Consider the following 12,291-nt stretch of genomic DNA (forward strand, 5'->3'; position numbering starts at 1 on the left):
ACGTGGAAGGGATTGGGGTAACTAATTGTCCCAGAACAGGCGCGTCTTCCATTTGAAAAGTTTCCAAATTGTCCTTGTCCTATGTCTTTGGCAGTGGCTGAAAGGGGTTTCTGCTACTCGTGAAACTCTTCTACCACTTTTTCAATTTCGAAATCAATTGCTCGCAACTTAACACACAATGTATACATTGGCGTTTGACGGACGACCATGAAATTGCCGACATATATTAGTTTTCTACTGGCTTTCGAAGCCTCGAGACAAAAAAAGGTTAAATATTCAAGCTCGCCTTAATCAGATTCGAGTTCCTATCTACTGCATCACAAAGCGCGACCGTCAATAATAGCTTACCCTCTACTACGGCCCCACCCCGATTTTTTTTAAACCCGACTTCAAAACTGACTGGCCGGGTCGGGTCGGGTCGGGTTGGAAAAAACCGGGGATCCCCGACTTCCCGGGTCGGGTTCGGGTTCCCCGTACGATCACTATATTGCGCTTATAATGGTTACGATCGTGTCATTCTATCAAGATGAAATGCCGAAATATTCGACTCTATTGTTAAATTTAATTGCAAATATTTGATAAAAATGAAAAAGACGATGGTAATGGTTACGATCGTGTTATTCGATCAAGGTGAAATTACTTGACTCACCAATAGTTAAATAAAAATTGGGAAAAATAATACGATTGTGACGCACGTAATGTTTCTTATCATGTCATTTTACTAATGTCGTTTTAATACGATTGAATAGGCAATTTGCAAAAGCGAAGAACAATGAACAATAAAACCATTATTAACGATACGCGTAACTCGAGACGCGTCAAGAGACATAAAGTCATCCTTCCAAGGGACGATTGACAGACTTGTCAACACTCGAGTGTCTGTCTGTCAAAAGTTCGAATCACGCTAATTATGAACGAAAAACACTCCGCTCTATTTACCGTAGTTTTCTCCATGATGGCAACGAAGATTCACTCTCAGCAGTTTCTTTTTTACCTCTCCGAGTGACGTATGTCACGGAGAGGCTTTAATTTCGACGTGTCTGTCTGTCTGTTGTTACACCCCAGGGAACCGCGTTGGCAGTTTGCAAATCGGAGCAAATGTGTTCTCAATTCCCGGACCGCATTTATAGTTCCCGGAAATTTGTTTTCCACTTACACTGCCTATTACTCCATTGTCGCTCTATAACCACCACCTTTTATTCATCCCACATAGACACCAGTCTGTACTTACTGGCTTCTAATCACCACCTTCATCTGGTCTTTTGTCCATCGCACATGGTCACCAGTCTGTACTTACTGGCTTCTAAACACCATCATCTGGTTTTTTTTCTATCCCACATGGACACCAGACTGGCTTCTACTCCATCAAGGGTCTTTCCTTCGCGTGATTGTCGTGGCGCGTGGTCGCGTGTTTTTTCGCTCGCGCTATTCTTAAATTCTTGTAAATTTCAGTTTTTAGACTCTTGTTTTAGGCTTAGCGCTTTTCGACAGTTTTTTTTCCAAATTCTTATTTTACTACCGTTTTCGAACTTCTTGTTGTTACTAAATTTGCTGAGTGCACAAGTGGCTTTTGGAAATGCTGCCTCCAATCTTCCCTGAGGTCTTCAAGGCGTATTTTACTGGTACACGGACGGGTTACTGTGTTCGGATTCTTGGGTTGGTCACGCTCTCTCTACTATACGCTCATTTATATGGTGACGTGTACTTCAGTTTCTCTGTTCAGTGTTTGGACTAAGCTACTTCTACGCACCCTTTGTTGCGTACTCCACTGCGGACTCTTTTGGTCACGTACGCTCGCCCCATCGTTTTCGTTCGCTTCCGTCAACACTTGCCCTACTGGATGTGGTTTCTGAAGTTTCGCCACTAATGGCACTGCGCTTTAACCATTTGATATCTTGCGGTGACGTGGAACTGAATCCTGGTCCGATCTTGACTATGAGGTGGCCTTGTGGGCATTGCCAGAAACCTGTTACTGACAATCAATTGGCTCTTTTCTGCGAGGGCGACCTTGTCAACGATGGTTTCACATGAAATGTGTGTCCATGCGCCGTGCGGAATACGATCATCTCGGATCATCCGACGAGCCCTATTTATGTCCCACCTGTTCTCTATCGGCTCTCACTGACTCATTTTTTGCTGCGCAAGATGCACCGTCCCTGGATAATTCTGCATACTTTACAAGGCTCAATGAACGCTCGAGACATGTTTCTTACCTCCATGCCAATGTTCGCAGCCTGTGCTCAAAGATTAAGGATCTGTCTCTCCTGAACTCCTCTCAATATGATGTCATCGCTCTAACGAAAACATGGCTTGACCCTTCTGTTCCGAGATACTACCCCCTGAATATGTCACTATCCGGAAGGATCGTCCTACACGCGGCGGTGGTGTATTACTGGCCTTGCACGAAACTCTGCATCCGGTTCGCATTGAGCTTCCTGCTGAACTCCAGACCTCTGAAGATGGGATTCCTATTGAAGCGGTGTTTGCGACCTTCACCTGTGGCTCTCGCTCAGCTGTGCTTGGTTGCGTCTATCGTCCGTCGAATTCTTCACTGGCTTATATGGTTACGCTTTGCGAACTTTTTGGACACCTACATGAAACACTTCCACCGCATGACGTTTTTCTTTTGATGGGAGACTTTAACGTACACATATCATGGTTGGATCCGTCTCCGAGAACTGCGGATGAACAGTTGTTTTGCGACACTGTCCTTGGCCTTGGGCTTCAACAAATTGTACTCACTCCCACCCGTGGCAACAATTTTTTGGACCTGGTTTTTATTAACGACGAAAGATTCCTGCACGAGACTTGCACTACTGCCAATCTGCCAGATTGCGACCATTCTGCGGTCACTGGCGCTCTCAAGATGCCGCATCGCTTTACCCAACGCGTTAACCGTTCGGTCCTGAACTACAAAGATTTGGTCTTGGAGGACCTACTTAATACGATTCTTCACGCCCCTTTTGACTTGGCCTTCTCTCCCAGCTATAACATTGATGAGACCTGGGAACTTTGGTTAGATATTTTTTGGGCCACTGTAAGGGATAACATCAACTGCCATACGGGGCAGAAAGCGTTCGCCTTGGATCTCTAAAGAACTCGTCCATCTAAGTCATGAAAAGATTTCGCTTTATAATAAGGCCCGGAAGTCCAATAAGGATTCAGACTGGAATAAATATAGACAGTTCAGTAATGTTCTACGTTCGACGACACGTGAGGCTTATGACAAGTTCGTTGGGACCTTGCACGATACCCTGGCAACGTATCCTAAACGCTTTTGGAGCTTTGTGAGGTCAAGATCTCTTTCACCACCGCCTTCGTCCTTTGAGGTACCTAATGGGGTGCTGTCTTGCCCTTGCACCATCGCCGCTGCTTTCGGAAATTATTTTTATGACAACTTCCGTCCTCCGGATCAGGAGCTGACCTTACCACTCCTTCGTCAGCCTGAACTTCAATTCACCTTCGATCGCGTTGATTCCTCTGATGTTGCCTGTGCCTTGACTCGCTTAAAACCTGGTTCCGCCTGCGGTCCGGATGGTATAACACCACGTCTATTACAGTTGATGGCTCCTGCGATTATTGGTCCACTGACTAAACTTTTCAACTACTCACTGGAGACATCGTCCCTGCCCTCAGGATGGATATTGGCCAATGTGGTCCCGGTTTTTAAGGGTTCTGGAAAACGGAATGATATAACAAACTACCGCCCTATTTCTCTTACATCCGTAGTTGGGAAGGTCCTTGAATCGATCATAGCCGAGAAACTAAATTTATTCCTCGAAGATAACTCTCTGCTGCCTTCATCACAGTTTGGATTCAGGACTGGTCGCTTGTGCATGCAGAAACTCTTACAATCATTTCACCAATGGTCGTCTTTCCTTGATGAGAGGGGTCCTCCAGATGTACATGTTGTCTCCTTCGACTGGTCGAAGGCTTTTGACTCGGTGTGCCACAAGAGACTCTTGTACCAGCTCGAACGTATTGGAGTTTCGGGAGCTGTTCTTTTCTGGTTTCGGAACTTCCTGTCCAACCGCTTTCAACGCGTGATTTATCGAGGAGAGTTTATTTCCTACCGCCATGTTCTATCTGGAGTTCCACAAGGCTCGGTTCTCGCACCATTGCTTTTCAGCGTGTTTGTGGCCGACCTACCATCCGTTTTATCTGAACGATGTTCCATCTATCAATATGCGGATGACAGCTACATTTCTCAGGACATACGCGAGGCATCTAACCGGTCTGATTTGCAGGAAAATATCGATCGAGTTTATCAATGGGGTGTTGCCAACAACATTTCGCTTAATATCCGGAAATGTAATTTCATGGTTCTGACAAGAAGAAAATATCTAAATGACGTTTCCTATCGGATCAACGACACTCCAATGACACGTGTTGTCTTCATGCGGCTACTTGGAGTCAGGGTCAGCTACGACCTATGCTGGGCTTCTCATGTCGCCTTTTCTGCTAACCGTGCCAAACGTTTGTGTGGATTAATTCGTAGAACGACTGGCTACTCCAGGGCGTCCCTAACCCTCTACCGCTCGATGTGTCTACCTGTTTTGGAGTTTGCATCCCCGGTTTGGAATCCTTACCTGAAGAAAGATATTTCTACCTTAGAAGGTGTTCAACGGCGTTTCACAAGCTTCATTCTGAGGTCTCCCAAATCGCATAAAATCAATCATATACCATATGTAGACAGGCTGCGCACCTTACATCTTTTGCCACTGTCCGTTCGTCGTGATGTTTGCGATATGGTTCCACTTGTCCGCCTGGCCACTACACCTACCTTCCGCCTACACGAATTTATGACCTTGAATCAGAGACACGCTGTTCCGACGTTCTCAATAAAATATGCGCGATGCCTTGCCTTGAAGAACTCATTCTTCTACAGAAGCGCTAGTGCCTGGAACGCGTTACCTGAAAACCTCAGATCAGACGCTACTCATTCATCGATTTTACAGTTTCGGACTTTAATTTCGAAATTTTTGCTAGATGCCTGGGTCTATGATTTTCCTTCAAATTAATTAACTTCCATTCATTTCATCTTTTGTATATTTATATCTGTGTATTAAGTGTTTTTGTATTGCAAAAAGAGAAAGGGTGTGATAGTTAAAGGCAAATGTTACTGGCTCGAAGGTGATAGAACGAGTTGGGTCAAAGCCGAAGGCAAATGCAACAGATTGAATCCTAACGCTCACTTGGCTAAAGTTAACACGAAGGAGATTAAAGACAAACTCCAGGTTCTAATTGGAGATACAAGGCCATGTTTATATCGCGTCAAGCGATATAAATAGGGAAGGCGACTGGCGATACTTGGACGGAACCAGGGTTACTAAAGAGCAATTCCAAGAAATGTGGTGTAGAAATACGGTAGGAGAATTCGACAAGATATAACGAATTTCAAGATTTCGGCGCGATGCGTGGTGACGAAAAAAAAAATTGGAACGATTGGAACAACATGACCCTAATTCGCACGACTTGACTGATACGCAGTGCCACAGAATTCTTCGATTTTTTTGCGATATATCGATGAAAGAGGGTTCGAAAGAGCCCAAGCGTGCAACCTTCAAAGAATGTGAACTCTGAGCACAACCCTGCTGAAGTTAGTAAGCAGAATTTGGGGATTATGCTTTGAAGTCATACTAAGAAACAAATTGTTGATGCAATAAAAATAAAGTCTTAAGCAATCAATATCTCTTGATTTGAAAATCATATTCCTCAGGTTGCGTTCGTTAATTTATATGAACGAGATAACACTCAGGGTCCAGAGAAACAGTTCCTATTTAGGCCATCTTTCTTGCCAAAATTACCAGCTTTATTCAAAAAATCACACACTTGTTTCGATCAGGGATAGATTTAATTTTAGAAGTAGGAATGGGGAACGGTTAGTATTTACTTCAGTCCGACTCATAGCCCAGTAAAAAGCCCCTTCCTTCCAACACGTAACCAAAACTTTAAATTATCTTATTGGTTCACTTAAACTACGTTTTGAAGACGTTGCTGACGGGGACGGCGAAAAATACGTAATTCTTTATTACCTCTGTCGCTATGACCCGCCTCTTCTTTCATACCCGCCCCCTGTCCCGTGAGGGGGTCCGGGACTTTGACGCGTGCCCAGATTACTCTGTTCTCTATTCCAACTTCTAAAATTAAATCTATCCCTGGCTGTACTTTTTCAGTATCGGTTATCTCAATTCCCAAAAATGATGTGTGGCAACACTTCATTTGGAAACCAAAAAAAAAAAAATCAAGTGGTTTCTAGCACCTTCTGCTACTCTATGAATCCACTTAAAACCTAAGATGTCATCTGTTATATTTATGCCGCATATCTGAGAGGGCAAAAATGAATCGACTCTCACGCTCGAGTTCTAGTAATAAACTGCAACTTTATTTTAGAGGGCGCTGCTTACAACCATAGGGTTTAGTAATATTAAGGGGACAGTCTATAAAGAACATACAACTTTACAAGGGATATGTTATAAAGATAACTAATACAATATATCACATGCCGTTCTTTATAAGAAAACAATTAAATTATCAAATGAAAAATATTATTCAGCTTGGTAACGAGCAGGCTTCTTAATGACCCTTCCCAGACGAGTTCGGTTTACGTCTTCAGTTGCGGGATTCATGGTCTCTGGAGTTGATGTGTCATTTCTTGTTTCACGATCAGGTTCCATTGATTGACTTCTAGATCGGGTAAAGGTTAATGAGGTTGTAGGGATAGGTAAGTGTTGTGAAGGAGTAGTGATGTTTTGATTTTGGGTTGGTGTTAGAGCTCTTCCATAGACTTGATTATAAGACGGATAAAAATCTTCTACATTCCGTTCTCTTCTATTATCGGTTCGTTTCTCTTCTCTTTTCTTGACGACTGGTGTTTGGTCTTCGTCTTTCGGGATTGATTTATCCAGACGAATATGGAAGCGGTTTCTGGTGTAAATGTGTCCATCGTCGGATTGAATGCCATAGGATCTTGGGCCTGGGCCTATAGATTTGATTACACCTTTCTTCCATTTATCTTGAGGGGTTTTGCGAAACCAGACGCGGGTGTTTTCAGTTAGTGGAAATAATTGTTTAGTTCCAATATTGCCATGCTTCTTTTGGCGTTCCTGTCGTTGTTCTAGTTCGTGCGTTGCTGATGTGATGTCGAAATTGGGTTGCAAATTTTTGGGATGTGTTGGTATAAGAGATCGAATTTTCCGTCCCATTAGAAGTTCGGCTGGTGATGGGAGTCCATTGGTGGGAGTTATTCTGTAGTCCAGCAGCACCAAATGTACGTCTTTCCCATCTTCGAACGCTTTCCTTAGTGAGTTCTTTAGCGTTTGAACTGCACGCTCGACTTGGCCATTCGAACGGGGGTAGTATGGAGATGATGCGTTATGAAGAATATTGTTATGAAATAATATTTCACTCATGCTAATAACTAAATACATTCTTGTAATCATACTATATATTCTTGTAGCGCATTCTTGTAATCATACTATATATTCTTGTAGCACATTCTTGTAACCATACTATATATTCTTGTAAATAAACACGGGTCAGTCGTGGCTAGCTTGGGTTTTCCCCGTACTCTATAGGCCGACGCTCTAGCGATGACCAAACAAAGAGGGTCCACAGGATATAAAAGGGGGACCCCGAGGTAGAAAGGCCAGTCTTGGCAGCTCCTTCTCGGGCGAACCACCACCAAGGACCCACGAAAAGCTAGAGACGAGGCCTAAGTCTTGCCTAGATTTAGTAGGGGACCCCTTAGAGTACGGGAACGACCGAGAAAAGGCTAAACTGCCCGCGTTAAACTAAAGGACCGTCTTTTTCCTCAACACGTGGTGGAGGCGCCGGGCAACGGAAAAAGCCCGCTACCGAACTGTACCGAAACCTAGACGCCGGAGTATACCGTACTAAACGCCGGACCGCTACCGAACTGTACCGAAACCTAGACGCCGGAGTATACCGTACTAAACGCCGGACCAATGAACGCGGACTCTCGTAGGACCAGTGTTTCAAGAGACGAACTTCCCGCGAAACGTATAAACCAGCGAGCCAGACGCAGTAACCGCCGGCAAAAAAGGAACTTGTACGCCCCCATCCTAACCGACGCTGCCGGAAGCAGAGATCCTAAAGCCGCCCGTAAAGCAAACCAGCTCCTACGAAAACACAAAAAACTGAGAAACAAGTACTCCAAACAAGCCGCCGCGTTAAACGAAGCAATTAGAACAAAGAGCCACCCATCCCCAGCTGACTACGCGAAACTACGCGATATCGAAAGCCGAGTCTCCGGAGAGGAAAAAAGGATTTTCTATTACCAGCAGGTTGAAAGAGGCGTCTTTTTTAAGCCCGCAACGTGGAAACCCCCGTCCAAGCCAGAAACTCATCAACGCCGTGACACCCGTAAACCAAGTTCCGAGGTCGAGAACGTCACCTACCGCGACTCGCGAGCCGAGGGCCAAAAAACCACCCACCCCAATTCGCAAGCAATCGAAGACGGCTTTAACAAAATTTTCTCCCTCTTCGAGTAACACTCATTCTGGATAAACCACTTCAGAGGTTCGCGCCAATCACCCGAAGCCAAAAACCGAATCACTTACACCCCGAACTCTCTAGTGAACGAGAACTGAAGAAACAACTCGTGCAGCTGCGCCTGGAAGCCGAAGTCGCAATGGCTGCCGAATTACAAGCTACGATCACGCAATTAAACACGAATCTACGGCGAAATAATAATTTTACTCCTCCCGTTTTCCGAGGGACACAAGACGAAGATATCAACGAATGGCTGACTTGGTTTGAACACGTATGTAAACTCAACGGGTGGGACGACGATAAGAAGAGCGAACTACTCTGCGTCACCCTAGACGGCGACGCGAAAAAATGGTTTGGGACCCAGTTATCCGAATTAAATGGCACTCAAAGAACATGGCAACAGTGGAAAACCCAATTAACGAATACCTTCCGTAGCCAGAGCTTTCACGAGCTCTCCCATATTCGACTATTGCAGCGGACACAACAACCCCAAGAATCGTACGACCAATATTTTTATGACGTTCTTCTACTCTGCTCCCGTGTCGACCCAAACATGCCCGACAGCGACAAATTACGGCACCTTTTGCGAGGGTTACAACCCCAGTTGATAGAGAAGATGATTGTGATGAACCCTACATCCCCATCGGACTTTCTTGAAAAACTACAAAGGCTAAGCCGAGCCTCGCTCATGACGCTACGACCCGACTATCCCTACAACCTCTTCACCAACTCCACCGGGTTTGCCACAAATCACGTCACCACCCCACCGATAATGGGCTATCCTCTTAACACTATAGCCCAGAACCCGTTCGCGGCACCTGTAAGCTTTCTTCAAACAACACCGGAACCGAAAGCTAACGACGACGCCCTCGCTGACGCCATCAAAAAGATGACTATAATCTCGAACGCATAGAAGACCAGCTTCAAGCACCCCGAAGATATATACCCCCACCAACTAGCCGTACCGAAACGGGATCACCTATTTGCTACTCATGTGGTCGCTCAGGCCACGTACAGAGAAATTGCCGAAACCAAAGCCGCTCCCGCGATCATCAGAACGACTACAATTTCTCAAACCGAGGACCTCGTCGGAGTGACTACCGAGCCCGCAGTCCCGCAGCAGATGGTCCCGCCTCCCGACCAGAAGCTCAATCGAACCGTTTTTACGAAAATCGTGGCCGCTCTCCTTCCCCTGCACCACGTCCGGGAAACCCTTTTCTGAGGGCTTAGGAGCTCCGCCCGATGACACCAGAGGACCCCGATATCACGCTAACTTCTCATTCTATAACGAACTCTTAAATATTCCGGCATTTATTGACAAAGAACATGTAACCTTAACGATTGACACTGGGTCCCAAATAAACGTTATTTCCAGAAAACTTGCGACTCTTATTGGTGCAGACATTACACCCACGACACCTTCCCCTATCCGGGTCATTAGCGGGGAACTAACACACTCCACTGGGGTTACGAGCTTATGGGTGAAAATCGGGAGTAAGGCATACCCCCTGGAAGCACTGATTATCGACGGTTTCCCGTTCGACGTTCTCTGCGGGCTCCCGTTCTGTTCAAAAAACAAAGTCATCCTGGACTTCCTGGAACAAAAAATACACGTGGATGACCAAGAGTTCCCGATAAGATACCAATCGGCCCCTGCCAAGGAAAACGAAGGCATACGAAACGTTTACTGCGCGCAAGGCACCTCCATACCCGCTCAATCCGAAGCACTTATCGAAATCAATATTAAACGGGATGGTACAAACTATATCGAACCTCTCGACCACCCACGACAAGATATAATAATAGCTCGTTCACTCACGTCCATCAAAGACAACATTGGATGGACAAGGGTAGCCAATCCGACAAACCGCGCAATTTACCTACACAAGGGTCACAAACTGGGACACGCCTTACCCCTCCAAAACGTCCAACTAGCTACAACCGCACCCTCAAGCAAAATCCCTGCGTGTACCACCGAAGTCCATATTAACGACCAACTAAATGGCGATAAAAAACAGCAAGTCAGAAACCTACTAGAAGAGTACTCGTCCATATTCGCGTCATCCCCCTGGGACCTGGGTCGCATTTCAACCATCCAACACCGCATCAATACGGAAGACGAATCCCCCATTCACCAACACCCCTACCGTCAGTCGGCATTCGAGAGAGATATTATACGTGAACAAATCCATGAAATGTTGGGCCAGGGAGTTATACGGGAATCTGAATCACCCTGGTCAAGCCCCATCGTACTTGTCAGAAAAAAGGATAAAGGATGGCGGTTCTGCATCGACTTCCGCAAAGTAAACAATATCACGAAGAAGGACGTACATCCCCTCCCACACGTGCAAGATATCCTAGAGACATTACGAGGAGCAAAATATTTCACCACCTTGGATTTGGCCGCCGGCTACTGGCAAATCGAACTTGCGGAAGAAGACAAAGAAAAAACTGCTTTTTCTAGTTCTGAAGGGCTCTTCGAATTCAACGTACTCCCTTTCGGATTATGTAACGCCCCTGCCACATTCCAACGGATGATCAATAAAGTCTTAGCCCAACTACTGTGGAAGGTATGTCTCGCGTATCTCGACGACATCGTAGTATTCTCCAAAACCTTCGACCAACATATGCAGCACCTCCGCGAAGTGTTTTCCCTCTTGCAAAAGGCCAATCTTAAACTAAAACCAAGTAAATGCTCTATCGCACAACCCTCCATCCATTACCTTGGCCACATCGTTGACGGCGAAACTACACGTCCCGATCCAGAAAAAATACAGTCTGTCCGCAACTTCAAGGTCCCAGAGACAATAAAGGAAGTTCAGAGCTTCCTCGGACTTTGTAATTATTACCGAAGATTCGTGAAGAATTTTTCCACAACGGCAAAACCACTGACAGAATTAACCAAGAAGTATACCAAATTTCAATGGGATGACTCGTGCCAAGCTGCCTTCGATGAACTAAAAACCAAGCTTACTACTACACCAGTACTACGGCACTTCGACGCAACCTTGGAAACGGAAATTCATAGTGATGCCTGCGAGTACGGCATAGGGGCCGTCCTGATACAGAAGATCGGAAAAGAAGAACACCCCATAGCCTATGTCAGTCGCCACCTGAACGCACATGAGCGAAATTATTCTATCCCGGAAAAAGAATGCCTCGCCGTTGTATACGCCTGCAAACAATTTCGCCAATACATCTTTGGGGCACCCGTAAAAGTTATAACAGATCACGTCAGCTTGACATGGTTGTTAACTGCCAAGCATACAAACGGCAGACTGTTGCGGTGGTCCCTCCTACTCCAAGAATTCAATCTTGAGATAAAATATAAACCAGGACGGAAGAATCAAGACGCGGACGCATTATCTCGCAACAAGAACCCTGGCTCCACCCAATCCCACGAAACCGATCCGACAACATACGAAGAAAACGAGCATTACTGTTTTCTGACCACTCCAACGGAAAGTGATGATACAGAACCGCTAACCGTACTGGACAAAATCAACGTTCGAGAGCTACAAGAAAAGGACCCATTCTGCAGAGACATTATAAATTACCTGGAAGACCCCTCGCAAAATACCAACAGAAAGATAAAACGGACTGCCAGGGCCTTCACAATAAGGGAAAACAAACTGTTTAGACGAGCAAAAGAAACCGAGGAATACCATGAAGCATTAGTCATACCAAAGGGTTTGAGAAACGAGGTTATGTACGCCTGCCACGACGACTCCACGGCAGGTCACCTCGGGCTAAAACGCACTTGGGAGAAGGTACGAT

General features: G+C 45.5%; 2 protein-coding genes across 2 annotated transcripts; one reads left to right on the plus strand and one right to left on the minus strand.

The window, feature by feature from the left end:
• Window positions 1-6,548: 6,548 nt before the first annotated feature.
• On the minus strand, window positions 6,549-7,430 carry LOC149632612 (uncharacterized). Its single transcript, XM_089850982.1, has one exon. The coding sequence runs from the start codon at window positions 7,428-7,430 to the stop codon at window positions 6,549-6,551; it is 882 nt and encodes a 293-aa protein (XP_089707108.1).
• Window positions 7,431-8,646: 1,216 nt separating this feature from the next.
• Window positions 8,647-9,893, plus strand: LOC149632613 (uncharacterized). The gene has a single exon (XM_089850996.1). The coding sequence runs from the start codon at window positions 8,654-8,656 to the stop codon at window positions 9,425-9,427; it is 774 nt and encodes a 257-aa protein (XP_089707122.1). The 5' UTR covers window positions 8,647-8,653; the 3' UTR covers window positions 9,428-9,893.
• Window positions 9,894-12,291: the final 2,398 nt, after the last annotated feature.

This window comes from Phalangium opilio, unplaced genomic scaffold, assembly GCF_054372755.1.
Source record: "Phalangium opilio isolate 3A_F unplaced genomic scaffold, DU_Popi_V2 ptg000098l_1, whole genome shotgun sequence".
Lineage (NCBI taxonomy): Eukaryota > Metazoa > Arthropoda > Arachnida > Opiliones > Phalangiidae > Phalangium > Phalangium opilio.

Bases quoted from the DNA above. Each gene is read 5' to 3' on its own strand.
- LOC149632612 (XM_089850982.1), bottom strand. From the start codon at position 7,430: ATGTATTTAGTTATTAGCATGAGTGAAATATTATTTCATAACAATATT.
- LOC149632613 (XM_089850996.1), top strand. From the start codon at position 8,654: ATGGCTGCCGAATTACAAGCTACGATCACGCAATTAAACACGAATCTA.